The 17,904-nt window shown below is 43.3% G+C and overlaps 1 protein-coding gene across 1 annotated transcript; it reads right to left on the reverse strand.

Moving 5' to 3' along the window:
• Positions 1-1,715: 1,715 nt before the first annotated feature.
• LOC137047117 (paraneoplastic antigen Ma1 homolog) lies at positions 1,716-3,107 on the reverse strand. Its single transcript, XM_067424679.1, has one exon. It carries the CDS (start codon positions 3,105-3,107, stop codon positions 1,716-1,718), a length of 1,392 nt encoding a protein of 463 aa, XP_067280780.1.
• Positions 3,108-17,904: the final 14,797 nt, after the last annotated feature.

The following is a 17,904-nucleotide window of genomic DNA, read 5'->3' on the forward strand; positions in this document are numbered from 1 at the left end:
GGGTCTGGGCCAAGATTTGACAGCTTCGATCTTGGAGGGATCAGTTGAAACACCATCTTGAGACACAATGTGACCAACATAGCTGACAGAAGTCTGACAAAAAATGCACTTGTCCAGGGACAATTTCAACCCTTCGCTCTGCAACCGGTCCAGCACCTTGAGCAGCCTCTCCTCATGCTCCTCCAAAGTCCTTCCGAAGATAATGAGGTCATCCAAGTAGACCAACACTTCCAACAGGTTCATATCTCCCACCGTCTTTTCCATCACTCGCTGGAAGGTTGAGGGAGCTCCACAAATCCCCTGTGGCATCCGCTGGAATTGGTAAAACCCCACCGGGCAAATGAAAGCTGTCTTTTCTTGGTCCTCTTCACTCAGGGGGATCTGATAATATCCACTCCTAAGGTCCAAAACACTGAACCACTGGCTTCCATTTAAGCAGGCCAGAGCATCTTCAATGCGGGGAACGGTGTATTGGTCAGTGATTGTGCGACGATTCAGCGTCCTGTTGTCCACACACATCCTTATCTGTCCGTTCTTTTTCCGGACTACGACGATAGGTGAAGCATAAGGACTTCTGGACTCAGCAATAATATCAGCCTCCTTCAGCTTCTCCAAGTGCTGTCTAACATCCTCGATGTCGGCTGGTGCAAGCCGTCGTGACCTCTCACGGAAAGGCTTATCCTCTGTCAGCCTAATGTGGTGTTGAGTACTCTTTGAACATCCCACATCAAATTCATCGCAGGAGAAAACATCCTTTCTCTCCAACATCTTTTTGGCCAGCTGCTGTTTCCATTCTTTAGATACAGGAGAATCGCCAAAGTTAAATGAATCCTTGGTCAGTTTGGTTTTGGCACTACTCTCTCTGGGCTTAGAGACAGTAGGCACCACATCAACAGGAAACACATGCGCAATAGGCATTCCTCTCTTGATCGTCACTGGGCGAGAAGAGACATTCCTGATAGAAACTCCAACTCTTTTTGACTGGACAGCAGTAACAGACTGCACCTCAGCTCGCACTAGCAGTTCCTCTGGAAAACAGGACTCCTCAGGCTGATCCACTAACAAAGTTTTAGTAGATAAGGTAACAGGGTATTTCAGGATTCCAGAAACCCTCACACTCTCTCCTGGAGTCAACTTCAACGGCTTAAGACGAGGAAACCAGACAGTACCTCTACTGTCGTCAACATCACACTTGCTAACAGTAATGACCCGTTCATAGGCAGATCTGATCTCAGGATGAACAGTCATGGTATGCAGAAAATCATTTCCCATCTTTTCCTTGCAAACTTCTACCAGCTTCTTTACCACAGATGTGTTTGTTCCCACCAAAACGTTGACATCTCCTTTCATGACAGGATCAGGACAGACCAACACAAGTGCATCTATGGATTCTGCCACTCCTGCTACAGATCCTGGAAACTCTAGCCTTAAAGCCAAGCAGCCATCATAAGGGTATCTCTGTGCGCTCAACCCCCATATCTCCAAATTTTCTATTGGTGTCAATGGCAGATGCTTTAAGTGTTTCTCATAGAAGGATCTGTACAACAGCGTGACCTGTGATCCACTATCCAATAAAGCCTTAGTGTAGATACCTTCCACCTGGATGGGAAGGACAGAGCTAGGTCCCACTAACCCGCTCGGAAGGTCTACCAATTCAACTCTGGCTCTTTTACACTTAGTGGAACGTGTCTTCCTCGGAGCTTCAGGCCGTTCCTCTACTGAGCCCCGGAGGCATTTCCCGACGGCTGTCTCATTTTAATGAGCCGTTGGTTTACTCTCCTGAGGTTCTCTTCCTTTGTACAGTCACGTTTCAGATGACCATCTTCTCCGCATCTGTAACAGAAGATGTTAGCCTTGTTCACTGGTCTCGTGGGTGTTTTACTCTCTGCAGTTGCAACTAAACTGTGCGTAGCAGGACGATCATGAGTCACTGGTTCTTCTGCCATAGCTGCTAAGCGAGACACCTCATTCTTTAAGCCCCTAATCTCCCTCTTCAGCATTTCAACTTCTGCATTGGCCAGACTAGTGTTACTAGGTGACTCATTCCTTGTAGCCACAGCTACATTTGCCTGCACTGAGCTCCTTTGGTTTAACATACTTTCTTCTTCTCTCACCTCCTTCATTAGATCATTGAAGGGGGGAGGGGCACACAACTTATGGGTCATCCTCAAGCGCATAGCCACCAGGTCACTTGAGAGGGCACCTCGGACTATTTGCTGCATCCGAAGACGATTCATTTCAGGGAACTCAATGCCTCTCTTCCTCAACATACTGTGCAGCATCCTATCCAACCTCATTATGTAGGCTGAGAGCTTCTCTCCCTCACTCTGGTAAGTACTCCGAAATTTTAACATCAAATCCGCAGCATCCTCAGTAGTGCCAAACACTGATTCTAGTGCACTAAGGTAATCACTGAACGTAGCAGATGGGTTACCAGTCTTCTCAAACCTAACAATGTCTGCTGCAGGACCTCTGAGACACTCTACTAGTCTCTGCTTCTTGACATTATCAGTACACTGCCACTCTTCCAGAATGTGGGTAGTCTGTTCCACCCAGACCTCATACTCATCTTCTCCATGGGGAGTGGGAATGAACCCTGAGAAGGGACGCAGCTTCCTATATCCAGCTCTCTCCTCAGATGATGCCACATGACACGTTTGAACAAGGGAATTTATGGCATCAACAAGCTTAGTGTTTAGCACAGGTGTAGGGGAAGCCAAACTTGGAATGTCAGATAGCGACTTTCCCTCTGCTTGAAGAAAAGACATCAGCTTAGTCTGAAATTCATCTTCCCTGTTCTGTTTAGGTGCTTCAGCTGCGACATGAACAACCTGTGTGTACCAGGTACCTACTTCAGGTCCTCCAAGCTCCGCAGGGACAGACATCTCAGAAACCTTGCTAGCTGTCTCAATCAGAAGAAACTTCCGTTTCTTAGTCTTATCAGAAAGGCGATCGAGCACTTTGCATTTCCTCATTCCCAGCACAGCATCCAGCACTTCATAGACTACTTTGTCTTCACAATCTGCAGGTACGTTGCTCAGAATGATAACTCTGTCCAGCTCAACACCTTTCTCTCTGCACCAAGCAACAATCTCACTAATCTCCATTTTGTTCACTTGCATCATCAATAGTATGTACTCAGGAAAACAGGGAATGACTGTTAAGCATTAAAGCTCTCTTCACAAAATTCTCAAAGAAACCAAGTATGCACATAAATTACTTCCAAATTTTCACTGAACATACACGTTCACAGCGTCTAAGAAAACACAATCTGAAATGATCTGAAAGATCCCGGACGAGCCCCCACAAAATGTAGCCCTCTCACCAATAAATATGGCCTATTATGTCTAGGGGACCTTCCAAAAGACACTAACTTGGGGGGAGGCACATTTCTAAATTATTTAATTTCAGTTAAACACAAAACCCAGATCTTCAGATACCACTATAAGTGTCAGTTTAGTGTTTTATCAATTTAAATTGGAAGTAATTACAAACTGGTGTTCAACAGTTCACAACGTAAATCTATGATCTGTAAAAAAAAAAAATTACCTTACCACTTTTCCTTTCCTCCCCAGGAAACCACAAAAAAATGTTTAATGAACAGTAAACATTTGTTTATTAAACCGGAACTCTTTTGATTCTGTTTTTTTTTCCTCAAATGGAAAATAATCCTTTCAAATGGAAATCTAAACAATGAAATCACAATTCACATCAAGTCCAGAAAATCACATTAACCCAGCTGGGATTTTAGTTCAATCGTTGGCGCGCTACGTTGGAGCTCTTTGTAATTTGACACCACATTGAATACTCACAAATCCAGAGAAATGACAACTCGAGGAAATCGATCCGGGTCCAGAGTAAGGAAACACATAGAAAAGAACAGCAGTAACCTGGAGCCATCCAGCGATGATGATAAAGATGTCCCAACGAACTCCATCCGCGAGTGAATCCCGATGTGCAGCACTTAACACAACACACACACAACAGCTGTGCTCTCGCGCTGCAATCAGTCAATCTTCGATGCACGTTGCTCACTCACTTTAGATCTCTTTCCAGTTCGCTCCACTTTTCAAAGTACCATTAACTTCCTTCCCGAACATAATCTTGCGAATACTCAATGCCAATAGTTCTTTAACTGTTGTAATTCGTTAAACTCTGTCAACAAACAAACTTCTTCTACGTTTTCAACACACTATATGCAAAGAAAGGGTTTTTTTTTTCCTCTTGCAATACGTTGTTTTCTAATTCTCATTCAACTTTTTACTATCTTTTTTTTTTCCCACGAGCTCTCTATTTTCCCCACAAGCTCTCGAGTCCCCACGAGCTCTCTATTTTTTCTTCCTCATCCCGCCCCCTTGAACTTCAGGGGTCACCATCAGAACACTTCATTGGATAAACATATTTCCACTAAAATAAAAAAAACACTTTGTGTGATGTTCTCCTACATTTCAACTGCAAGAATTTTCTTTAAACATTCAACAAATATGAATCACATTGAAAATTACTTAGAGAGATAGTTTCTTATTTCCAACAATATGAATCCCCATTCCAACATTCAAATACTCATTCACATGAGCTAATGACTCTTTTTTTCCTTTTTATAAAACTCTTCTTTTCAACAAAGAAATAAACCTCCATAAAAAAAAAATATAAAAATAAATCCTTAATTTTGGAAGGGCTCTACATTGAATAAAATCATCAGGGAAAAAAACAAGATACTGTGGGTTGAGCAATATTAATTTACACATCCGCCTTCACCTCACCAGAAAATTCTGTAACAGCTCCAGACGTAATGTGAGATAATCTCGCACACACAGTGGAGTAGAGGCCAAATTCTTAATACTTGGAGCAAAACATATCTCATTTCAAATATCTTTCACAGCCCAAACTTTTAATCAACTGCTGAATTTATGAAGTCCAAATGGTGTCTTTTTTTATCAGCAAGTGATATAGCCAAACAAAGTGCATTGAGCATACTGATGCTGCTCTTTGTATTGTCTGAGCCGCTTTAATCTGATGCTGAGCTTCCCTTTTATTATGGATGTCATTCCACATCACCTGTCTTTGTTTTATGGGTCTGGCTGGAGCTCTTTCATAGCGCGAGCGGCGTGGGCGTACCACGCACCTGTCAGCTCATTTTAGCACGCAGTGCGCGCTCCCCAGCTCGACTGGGAGCTGCTATGTTTATCCTTAGCTTATAATCGTCAGTCCGACAGGCCGTCCCTACGGAGCTGCTGTCAGACCACCGGAGACCGCATGTGACGCATACAGCCCACACGCTAAAGGCCCTCTTCAGACAAACCCAGTTAATCTAGCCGTACCTGCACCAGGGGAAGGCAGTCAGAGCTTCACAGCGAGAGTGAACCGACTTAAAAACAATTTCCACCTCCTTATATGGAAGGAAACTCTCTCTGTCTTGCTGTCAGTCTGCGATTCTCATTCTGTCCCGTCTTCCATTCACCTTGAAATCTGAAAGCACCTCGTCCCTCTGTCTGGAAGATTCCCATTTCAATATCCAAAACCCTTTTAGTCCCACGTTACGAGTGCTAGTCCCCATTAACGCTCACTCCCAGAAGGACACCAAAATCGATCTTCTTTATCCTTTTGTTTAATCGTTCCTGACAGTTTAGTAGAGCGTGGAAAGCTTTTAGTAATTATATATACTTCTGAACTCACAGTAATGTATTTTGAGTCATAATGTAGTCATAAAGTGGCTATGAAATCAAAGAAACTTTTTGTATAATGTAGCCTACCTCCAAAGGACTCCAGACTTTAGAAGAACCATGATACCACTGTGTAATGATCAAGAGCAAATTCAGGTTTGCTTTAAGTTATAAAGCAAATATTTAACAATTATGCTTAATTCATAATGCATATTTCAAATGAGGGTCACGTAAATTGACAATTCAAAATGTACGGCACCATTTTAATTATTTTATAACTGGATTTCATCCTACAAGCTTCATAAATATGGATGTATTTATGCATGTTTTACATAAAATAATAAGCCTAAGACAATGACAGATGGATGTTACATCAACACTTATTGTTTTTAACTATATCCAACCTCTAACAAACATCCCCCCTCCTAAATATATATAAAATATATATAATAAACTATTGAATTTGTAATAAAAAAATCTTGTAAACACATAAAAACAGCCTCTATAAAAGTGATTTAATGTTACGTCACGGACACGAGGAAACAGGAAATTGGTGCGAGGACTCAAGTGCAGTGAGAAAATTATAATTTATTATAAAATAAAACAACTCAACACAAAAACCCACGAGGGGGAAAAACACATAATCAGAACTGTAACATAACTCAAAAACATACCAACAGAGAAATCACGGGGAACCGGAAGACGCAGACATAACATACACAAGGATCCAACACAGACTGACAAACACAAGGAGCTTATAAGGGGAAGAAATCAAGAGGGAACAGGTGGGAGAAATCAACACTAATCAGATAACAAGGGGGAGGGATCAGACAATGACAGGAGCACATGCAAGACATGACAAAACCCACATGTGCACACAAGACAGGACAGGAATGTGACATTACCCCCTCCTTAAGGAGCGGCTACCAGACGCTCCAGGGGGGCACGGGAGAGACAGACCAGGGCGGGGCGGAAGGGACAGACCAGGGCGGGACGGGAGGGACAGACCAGGGCGGGACGGGAGGGACAGACCAGGGCGGGACGGGAGGGACAGACCAGGGCGGGACGGGAGGGACAGACCAGGGCGGGACGGGAGGGACAGACCAGGGGAGCACGGGAGGGACAGACCAGGGGGGCACGGGAGGGACAGACCAGGGGGGCACGGGAGGGACAGACCAGGGGGGCACGGGAGGGACAGACCAGGGGGGCACGGGAGGGAAAGACCAGGGGGGCACGGGAAACAGACAAGGAAGGAACAGACAAGGGAGGGGTAAACAAGGGAGGGAGAAGGAAAACAAAAAGTTCAGGAGGCCATGGTGGCCCACAAAGTTCGAATGGCCAGGGCGGCCCGCCGAGTTCGGGAGGCCCACCGAGTTCAAGCGGCCGGGGCGGCCCGTAGAGTTTAGGCAGCCAGGGTGGCGCGGGTAGAGCAGGGCGCCAGGGAGGCGCGGGCAGAGCAGGAGGCCTCAGCGGCGCACGGAGAGCAGGAGGCCTCAGCGGCGCACGGAGAGCAGGAGGCCTCAGCGGCGCACGGAGAGCAGGACGCCTCAGCGGCGCACGGAGAGCAGGACGCCTCAGCGGCGCACGGAGAGCAGGACGCCTCAGCGGCGCACGGAGAGCAGGACGCCTCAGCGGCGCACGGAGAGCAGGGCGCCTCAGCGGCGCACGGAGAGCAGGTCGCCAGGGAGGCGCGGGCAGAGCAGGTCGCCAGGGAGGCGCGGGCAGAGCAGGTCGCCAGGGAGGCGCGGTGAGAGCTGGACGCCTGGGAGGCGCGGTGAGAGCTGGACGCCTGGGAGGCGCGGTGAGAGCGGGGAGCCTGGGAGGCGCGGTGAGAGCGGGGCACCTGGGAGGCGCGGTGAGAGCGGGGCGCCTGGGAGGCATCTCCTGCCCAGCGGCTTCCACCGGAACAGAGTTCACCGGCATAGGGACAACCGGAACTGGGACCACCGGAACACGATCCACCAGCACAGGGACCACCGGAACACGATCCACCGGCACAGGGACCACCGGAACACGATCCACCGGCACAGGCACCACCGGAACACGATCCACCGGCACAGGGACACCCAGAACACGATCCGCCAGCATTGGGACCACCGGAACACGATCCGCCGGCACTGGGACCACCGAAATATGATCCACCAGCATTGGGACCACTGGAACATGATCCGCCGGCACTGGGACCACCGGAATACGATCCGCCAGCATTGGGACCACCGGAACACGATCCGCCGGCACTGGGACCACCGGCATACGATCCGCCGGCACTGGGACCACCGGCACAGGGACCACCGGCACAGGGACCACCGGCACAGGGACCACCGGAACTTGGACCACTGGAAAAGGCATGGAGGGAGACTTCCTTCTCCTCCGTTTCAGGACCACTGGAACACGATCCGCCGGTACTGGGACCACCGGAACACGATCCGCCGAAATTGGGACCACCGGAACACGATCCGCCGGTACTGGGACCACCAGCATATGATCCGCCGGCACTGGGACCATGGAAGGACTGGGGCCCAGGCGGTCGATGAATTCCCAGAATCCCAGAATCCCAGAATCCCAGACTCCCCATACTATCCATTACCTCTGGACAGAGGGGCATGTCGAGGCAGAGATTAAAAGTTTCCTTCCACTCTGCCTCATTGAGTCTAAAATGGTCCACCTCCATGAGGAACCTGCCTGCAAACTGTTGCACATCCGTCCCCTGTTGACGGATTGACGGATGTACCGGGAGTTCAGGTAACGCATTACCCGCAGGTTCTTCTCCCACTCCATAGGAGGATACCGGGAGAAAAAACAAAAACAAAAAAAAAACAAAAACAAAAACAAGTCCTGCTGAGTCCTCAAGTGGTTGGATCCTTCTGTTACGTCACGGACACGAGGAAACAGGAAATTGGTGCGAGGACTCAAGTGCAGTGAGAAAATTATAATTTATTATAAAATAAAACAACTCAACACAAAAACCCACGAGGGGGAAAAACACATAATCAGAACTGTAACATAACTCAAAAACATACCAACAGAGAAATCACGGGGAACCGGAAGACGCAGACATAACATACACAAGGATCCAACACAGACTGACAAACACAAGGAGCTTATAAGGGGAAGAAATCAAGAGGGAACAGGTGGGAGAAATCAACACTAATCAGATAACAAGGGGGAGGGATCAGACAATGACAGGAGCACATGCAAGACATGACAAAACCCACATGTGCACACAAGACAGGACAGGCATGTGACATTTAATTCCGCAATATTTAACGTAGCAACATTTTTAATTAATACATTTCTTCCAATTCCAACTGTTCTTCACTGCAAGGTGTGTGTAGTTGTGTGTAGACTATTGCTGTTTTCCACTGTACCTCGTCACGTATTTAACATGGTCGCAGCTGTTTACAGGTTCACCACAGAACATGAAAACCCTAATAAGTTGATTCAACTCAATTGATTTGAGTAAACTCTTTCCCTCAATTCAATTTCAAGTTCTCTTAACTTGGTGCTCATGTTCACTGTACTTAAATTGCTAAGTTCACCAAACTGGATACACAGTTCAGTACACCATGCTGGGTACATCCAATCAAAACTTCCCCATGGGTTCAAACATGCATTGCGGCATAAATAAATTATGCATCAAAATTGTGACTAATTTTCTTTGATTCTTACTAATTTCTTTTAGTTTTTCCTGTTTTCTTCTGATGTTCAGAGTTGATATGTTTATTGGAATATATATGTTTTTGTTTGGATTGTCACCATTGTAGAGATTCATACGTGGATTCTTGATGTCTGTGTGTATAATCTAACTTATGCCGTAGATTATTTAAAAAATAGTTTAATTACCATAATAGTGAAGGATCTCACGGTTATTATTATTAATTCTTCAAAATTATTAATAACCACTTTGACAACCAGAGCATTAGACTCTGTATGAGATCATGGATTCTGTCATTACATGATGATTTTATTATTATCATCATCAATGAATAAACAGCATCACATGATGATATTTTCTCTTGACTTTGTGTTCCACAACAAATGTGTCTCACAAACACAAAGCAGCCAAAGAAACACTAATATTACATAATCAAAGATCAAGAGCCCAACTAAAGTAAACACTTATCTCCATCATGTTGACTTCTAACAAAACTATTATTTTCAATAAAACAGAAATAAATTCAATCTGGTTAGTTATAAGTTAGTTCACATATTATTATTAGGTTTAGTAACTTACAAATTTTAAGAATTTAAAGGGGTACTTCAGCGCTGGGAAGATGAATCTGTATTTAAACTGGGTCATCAATGCAGTAGAAATGTGAAATTATTTTTGAATTTGGTGCCTTCTAGACTGAGAAAAGACAGAAAATTTATTTTTGTCCCATGGGGATGAAAGACTACAATTCCCAGAATGCTTTGCTGCCCTGTGAGGCCATTCCCAACGCCACCAACTTCATTACAGTGACTGAGTTAGAGAAGACACTACAATTAAAAACTGAACGTGTCTGTTCAATATAATGAGTGAGTCACCGCGCGAGTATCACAGCACTGAGCACTAACTGCAGGAGTGATGAGAGCTGAGGTAATCGCGACTACACTCGCGGCATACATTCACAACTCGAGTTCAATCTGGCGCGTTTCAGTTCATGCCTTTGCAAGCTTAACTTTCATAGAAATGAATTTGAGAAGTTAAAAGACTTACATTGCTCACTATAGCTCCGTTTAAATGATCCTGTAGCTGCAAGCTGAGCTGTCCCTGCAAGCTGAGTGTTATCTCCCATCCCCCAATGGCGGATTCAAAACATGCGGAAATGGCTCCCTCTGCTGGCTGTAGTCTTTAGCCTCTGGGCAAACATTCCTCCTATGATGCAAAAATCGTCATTTTGCATCATAGGAGGAATTTTTCCAGAAATAAAATGCATAAATCTCTTATCTCAGGGAGATATGAGGGGGGAAAGCACAATAATTTGAATATTCTCCAGGGTTTCTACTGATACAAAGCCATATGCTAATCGCTGAAGTAACCCTTTAAGATTGCACACAATGAAAAAGTCTTCATCTTAATTTGAATCAGCAACAGATGTGGCAAAAATAAGGACAGCCTTTTGTAAATGTCCTCCAATCAGTGAATTAGTTCTTGTTGCCAGACAGAACTCCTGGCATGGCCAATCACATCAAAACAAGACCAGAGGGAGCTATTTTAATTAGTTATGTTTTTGAGTTCATACAACTTGAAATCTTAAGTTTATGTATTTTGTAGGTTAATAAGTTATACTAACTTATATTTGTGAGTTTTTGGACTAAACTAGTAATATTAAATCAAGATTACTTGATTTGTTTAAGTAAAGATAACATTTTACAGTTTATTGTTCCCATTTCACATGATTGTATACAACTTAATTCGGAGTCAAAGTGCTGTTCATCACTTCATATAGAGCATCAGAAACGTGCGTACATTCTTAGAAGAAAAGGTTCTATAGAGAACCTTAAAAGGTTCTATCAGCACTATGTTACACCTAAACGTTTCTATATATAACCCCTTTTAAGTGCCAAAAGGGTTCTTTTTTTGTCATAATAGAACCTTTTTAGCCTAAAAGGTTCTTTGGAGTTGACTCTATTTGTTTAAAAAAAACACACAAAAAAAAAACTTTTAGCATAAAAAAGAACTCCAAAGAACCTTTTATGCTAAAAAGGTTCTATTATGACAAGAAAGAACCCTTTTGGCACTTAAAAAGGTTTCTATAGAAACTTTTAGGGGTTCCAAATATGTAGTGCTGATAGAACCTTTAAAGGTTCTATATAGAACCTTTTCTTCTAAGAGCGTATAGGTTCGTCAGCGGCTGCGTTGTGCGGATATTTGTTTTTTGGGTTTCATGAGTGATAAAAAAAATAAAATAAAAATAAAAGCGCCTAATATGGGAGGGGAGGTCCCTCTTACTTTGGCCTGTCTATTCAGAAGACAAACCAATGGGCCGCTATCCCTGTATGATGGGCCAGTCAGTGGGAAATAAATCAATAAATCAACAAATCAACAAATCAACAAATCAATCAAATCAATCAATCAGTATCACCCCTGAAGTGCGTCGGCCCACCGGGAAAATGCCCGGTATGCCAGATTACCAGTCCAGTCCAGCCCTGCCTGATTCCATTTATCAATCATGCAGACTCGATCTGCAAACCACAGATCTCTTGCTCACATAGAGCGCCTTAAATAAGCTGTAAACATTACTTCCAGGCTACCGATCCATCTACTCCTCCCCTGACGTTTAAAAAGGATCCTTCAAAGTTCAGCTCTTTAGCCCAGGGCTTTTAGGCAGTTTGCAAGCTCTCACTAATGTGTCCCTCGTTTTCACCCTCAGCTCCGCAAGGATTTCCCAATACCCAAGCCAGCTGGAAAACTGGCGGAATTTTGTTTACTCCCTATAACCACGCCCTAGGGTCTGTCTAAAGCACTCTTATTAGACTCAAACAGCTGTAAAACTCTGGCTGAAAGTGAGCATTTATCACTTTAATGAGGACATTTAGCTGTAGCTATTAAGGGACAGATCATTAGAATGCCAAAGAATTCCCTTTCCCAGTTAAGTGCCTGTGTTTCACTTAATGTCCCCTGTAGTCAGTAATCGTATCCCTTAAAAATAATCTTTAATCGCCAAAATGACATATTTAAACTTTTTTTTTTTCCTGTGGAAAAAGATGTCATCATGCCCTACAATAGCTTGAATGTAACTCTACACCCTTGCTTCATCAAAGTTCCTTTATATGTAATTTCACTCGGCGGCCATCTTTGAAATGTCTCTCGGGCATGGAAGTGCAGCTCCAATCTCTAGGGAAACATCAAATTCTCTAAAACTGTTTGCCAAGCTCACCATTAAAATTCATATTTGAAATCACCAATGAAATATTACAACATCTCATGAATTTTGTTTCTAAACATTGACAATCACAAACAATTCATGAAAACGTATGTAATCAAATCATAAAGATTTAATATGAAATATATGATTATTATAAATAATTAATTATTAAAATGTATCTATTTTAAATGTAAAAAATATTTTTTTTCCCTCTTAAAAGATGTCAACTGTGTTGAAATAAACTGCAGTTCAGCCAATTAAAGTTCCAGCACTCAAGCTTTAGACAAATGTCATATTCCTTCCATTTGGTGCCCTTTTCTCGGTACAGCCAGCGGAGGCCATGATGTTTGAAGAGACAGGAACAGTCCTGATGAGACGAGAAGCAATTATACAGCTCTTTCTCAACGATGGAGAGGTAGTGGCCGTGGGCCTGTCACACATCGTTGTCATGCAGAAAATTGGCCATGCTCAAGCTGTGAACTCTGGGAACAAATTTAACCGTATCAGGCCAGGTATTCCGCAGGCGTGGTCCAGCTATTTTATAGCCAAACAAGTGGATGCGCTTGAGATGTAGTTCTCAAGCTCTGCTCTGGGATACAGACACAGGCTCTCTCAACCAAATGTTTGTGTTCAGCTTTAAAATTTAAGAATAAAAACATAAATTTAGAGCTATATTTTATTGTCAAAAAGATAACTGATATGCAGAAGAATGGCGTATTATATTTCTAAATCTTGGAAGAGTAAAAGATTGTAGTCATAAGCAGTTAAAAATCTAATAATAATCACTTTTTTCAGATTTTAATCATTATGTGTATTCTTTGATACTTAAAAATATCCTTAAAGAGAAGCAGCGAAAAAAAAAAAAAACATTTTACACATGCTTTCGGTCTATATTTGGGTTTCCTCAGATTAAAATTTGTCTTGTTTTAAGAGAACCTCAGTTTTCACGTGACGTCAGACGCTTAACGGAGTGCAAAACAAGGTTTTCCTCCATTTCCCACTGGTCATTTTTACCAGATTTGTAGTCAGTATTAATGTGGTAGGATAGTGATATTAAAAGACCAAATTCAATATACACCTAATTGATGATGCATACTTTGCAAGCAGATTAACACAGAATATAAATACAAGTTTCTTGTTAAGCTTCCCCCCCCCCCATCGAAACCCATAATAAACAAAATGAGTTCCGTTCATATTCTTTGATCAACGACTCTATATTATGCATCAACAAAAAGGTGTAAACTGAATTTGATCTTTTAATATCTGTTACAAATGTGTGTAGTAGATAAGCGCACGGAGACGAAGGAGAACAGGAAACAGGTATTTAATCAGAAAACTCAGGAGCACGCGATACACATCTACATTTAAACGAGAACCGACAAACACTGAGGGCAAACTGAGGGTTTAAATACACAGGGCAAAGGAGGATAAGGTGCAGGTGAAGGACAAGGCACACGTGACTGACATGACTAATTAACAGAACTGGGGAGAAACACAAGATAAACCAAAACAGACAAGACATTACGCCCCCTCCCTCCCTCGCGCTGTAGACAGTAACTGAGGAGGGAGGACGTGGGGCAAAAAGAAACATACAGTCAAGGGGAGACGTGGAAAGGGAGGAGCCAGAGGGAAGCCAGGAGCAGGAGCCGGATTGTGTGCCAGAAGCCAGGAGAAGGAGCCGACAAGCCGAGGAGCCCCTGCAAAGACTATGGTCCTGGAGACCGAGGTGACACCGCAGTGACGAGCACCCGAGGTGAAACTGGTGATCCAGAGGGCAGCGGCTGATCCAGAGGGACCGAGGACAAAGGCAGAGCTGGAGGCAGGGTGGAGCCAGACGAAGCCACAGGCGAAGGCAGGTCAGCGACTGACCAAGGTGAAACCGGAGAGACGAGGGAGCCCGGAGAAGCCGTATGGCCGATTGTTTCCAATGGAGCCGAGGGAGGGAGGAGACAAGGGGGCGCCAAAGAGTCAACGGGCCAAGGCGTAGCAGGGGGGCACAGAGGCTGGAGTCGGAGACAAAGAAACCTCAGTGCTGGGCAGAGCTGGTGGCCAGAAGACACTCGGCGTCTCCACACAGCATGTGGGTGGCACAGAGGGGCGGAAGGGCAACAGCGAAGGAAGCACTGAGGAATGGACCAACTGAGGAGGTGGGAGAGGGAGGCTGGGTGGTTATTCTTGAACCTCTGTAGATACTAGGGATGCTGGAGACTCGGAGAACACTGGAGATAGAGGGGGCACAGGAAAAACCCCTCCGAAAAAGTCAATTAAGTCCACCTCAAAAACCTTCCTCAATTCTTTGTTAGTGGTCGGGGCTCCGTGGCGATGACACCCTCCTTTCTTGTCCTCGGTACAGGCTTCTCATCCGCGGTGGCCGGACCCCATGGTCTGCGGTGGGCTTGTTAAACTTCTCCGTTGCGTCACTCGCTGGTGGGGGTTTGCTGGTCTCTGGCAGTGGTGGAGTGGGACTGGTAATGCTGTCCTCCTCAGTGGGGCCGATGGTCAATGGCGAGTGGTTATTTACCAGCACCCACTCCACGAATGCTGGGAAGTCTTCCTTTGGATTGGACCGCCCACTGGAACGCATGCCTTCAACCACTCGCTCAGGCCGGCGTAGTAGAACACACCCACCGAGCAGTCCGGGAAACGGGAGAGCCACGCAAGCTGGAGAAAGTCCTGGGTCTGTGCTTCCAGCGGGCGGTCTCCCTGCTCCAGGCAGACTGGTTAAACATCGGGAAGAGCCATAGGAAGACGGGGAAACACAAACAAAACAAAGGAAAAACACTGCAAAGAACTGTTTCGCTAAGTTCTTCTGTTACAAATGTGTAGTAGATAAGCAAGCGGAGACGAAGGAGAACAGGAAACAGGTTTTTAATCAGAAAACTCAGGAACACTCCATACACATCTACATACAAACGAGAACCGACAAACACTGAGAGCAAACTGAGGGTTTAAATACACAGGAAAAATGAGGATAAGGTGCAGGTGAAGGACAAGGCTGACTGACATGACTTTTTAACAGAACTGGAGAGAAACACAAGATAAACCAAAACAGACAAGACAGGCATACATGTAACAGCATCACTGTTTTAGCACATTACGGCACTTTAGGGGCGGGTTGCACAATGATTCTTTAGCCTTGTGTTGCTTCACCCTCTGCCTGTGCTGCTTTATCAGCTCTATAATTCGGTATAATATAAAACCGTTTTACTGCGCAATTAATCTGTTTAAAATTAAGTGGTACATCAACTCAATTTAAAATAAAACACATATCAACAAATCCTAGATTAATGTTAAACTTTACCTAATTGAAACCTTGTTGGTGCAACTCTCCCTGGTGTTTTTTATATTAGATGTCTAGTCACGCAGTTTTTAGTGATTGAAATACTGCAGCAGGTGCTCTGTGTGGATCAAAGGTGCCCAAAACCTGTATCCTGTTCACATATTTTTGTCTTGTAGACTTACACCCCAAAATAAAGTTACTCACCCTCATGTCGTTCCAAACCCGTAAGACTTTAGTTCATTTTTGAAACTCAAACAAAGATCTTTTTGATGAAATCTGAGAGCTTTCTGTCCCTCCATTGACAGCCTAAGCAACTAAACAGCCCTTTAGCTTTTTATTTTTTTTTAATTTTATTTAATAATTCTTTGTAAAAGTAGACATGATTTTATAAATATTTATTGGCTACTTTTATATTTTGGAGGAACTAACCCAACTCCTACCCTAAACCCACTCTTCTCATCAATATAAAACACGTAACAGGCAAATAAAAGTACAGTCTCAGGTATTTATTGCAAAAACTGACCATAAACAGTATAAAAGTGTTAACTCATGTTGCATATGATATCTCTGTAAAGAACAGAGTGTATGTTAATGTTTTATTCGCTGAAATTATGATCCTGCCGCTCCATGAACACACTTACTCACATCTCATTCAGATTCAGATTACTTAAAATGTGTCAGTTTTGTGAACTCAAAAGAAAGTTGTAAATACTCTAAAAACTTTCAAGTTTGTTTAATTTAAGTGTACCCATACTCAAACCAATTAATTAATTTGAGTATTAGGGTTCAGAGTGAGACATCATTTAAGTAATCCATGTGACTCCAGTGGTTCCTCATTTTTATTTTTTTATTTACCACTTTATTTACAAAATATTATTCTTCAACAATATCTGCTCTCACGACATCACAACATGCATGCGTTGTGGTGCTCTCATGAACACGTGTTGAGATTAGATTGGTATTGGTCAGGTGCAATTGGAAGAGATGTGTCTTAAGATGTTTTTTAAAAATGGCTACAGACTCGGCATTCAGAGGAAGATCATGATGGTTTAAGTTTAGGGAACCCCATTAGCTGTTATAAATTCATTGTAAACCATGGCTTCACAGGGCTTATTGCTTTTATAAAACGGTTACCACACAATACAAATATTAAAGCCAAAAAATATGTACCAATGTAACTTTAATAAAGTAAAGCCTTCCTTCAGCTGAAAAAAAAAACCCCTAGGGACAAAGCCACTAATGCAACTCAACCAGGCCTGGCCCTCTTTTTTTTTTTTTTTTTTTGTATGTCTTTATTTAGGAATTATTTAGATGAGGGATATCAATTACAATCAAGGCATTTCAGGAAATTCAGAAACATTGCTTACTGATATAGAGAGAATATCTCCCTTTGGAGTGGACTTTGTGACTTTTTTAGGCTCACAGCATTACATACCAAAGAAAGTTGAAAATGTAAAAAAAAAAAAAAACTATTAATAATTATTAGACTAATAAAGACAAAAATACAGATACAAAATTGGACACAAACAGATGACCTATTAGTCTTCTCGTGCTGAAGCTCTCGGATGGCAGGAAGTTGTGTTCGATACTCAGTTAGCTAGTTCTGGGCAGCAGTGTGTCCAAGCCTTTATCATAAATGCATGACCAAACACGACAGTGACATATTCTGCATTCAGGTCAGAGGCGTCTGACTCTCTCACATCAGCAACCAAGAAAGTGCATGACTGAAAACCCTCAAACAAGTCAGCAACAGAAAATGTTCACAGCGGAAATTGGAAATTCTCAGAGTGCGGTTTCTGCCCTGGTTGAGGCGGGCATCCGAGTGGGATCAGAGATAACGTGAGCTTGGCTGAACTATATCTGAGCACATGTCAGACTCTGGATTGGTTGCCGCGATTTGAAGAATGCCAACGAACCTCTGCATTTGTTAAAAAGAACACAGAGATAACTTCTGCTGGATGGATTTATTGTGTTAATGTTTTTGTTGTGTGTTTAATGTACAGTAGGAATAGTTACACAATAAAGGTGACTTCTTTAAACAGTTTATCTTCCTTTCCAGTAAAACAAAAATATAAAAAAAAATCTTTAAAACAAAATAATACTTTATTTT

Source organism: Pseudorasbora parva, chromosome 18 (assembly GCF_024679245.1).
Source record: "Pseudorasbora parva isolate DD20220531a chromosome 18, ASM2467924v1, whole genome shotgun sequence".
In the NCBI taxonomy this organism is placed as follows: Eukaryota; Metazoa; Chordata; class Actinopteri; order Cypriniformes; family Gobionidae; genus Pseudorasbora; species Pseudorasbora parva.

Coding starts and splice junctions, on each gene's coding strand:
- LOC137047117 (XM_067424679.1), bottom strand. CDS start 3,107: ATGGAGATTAGTGAGATTGTTGCTTGGTGCAGAGAGAAAGGTGTTGAG.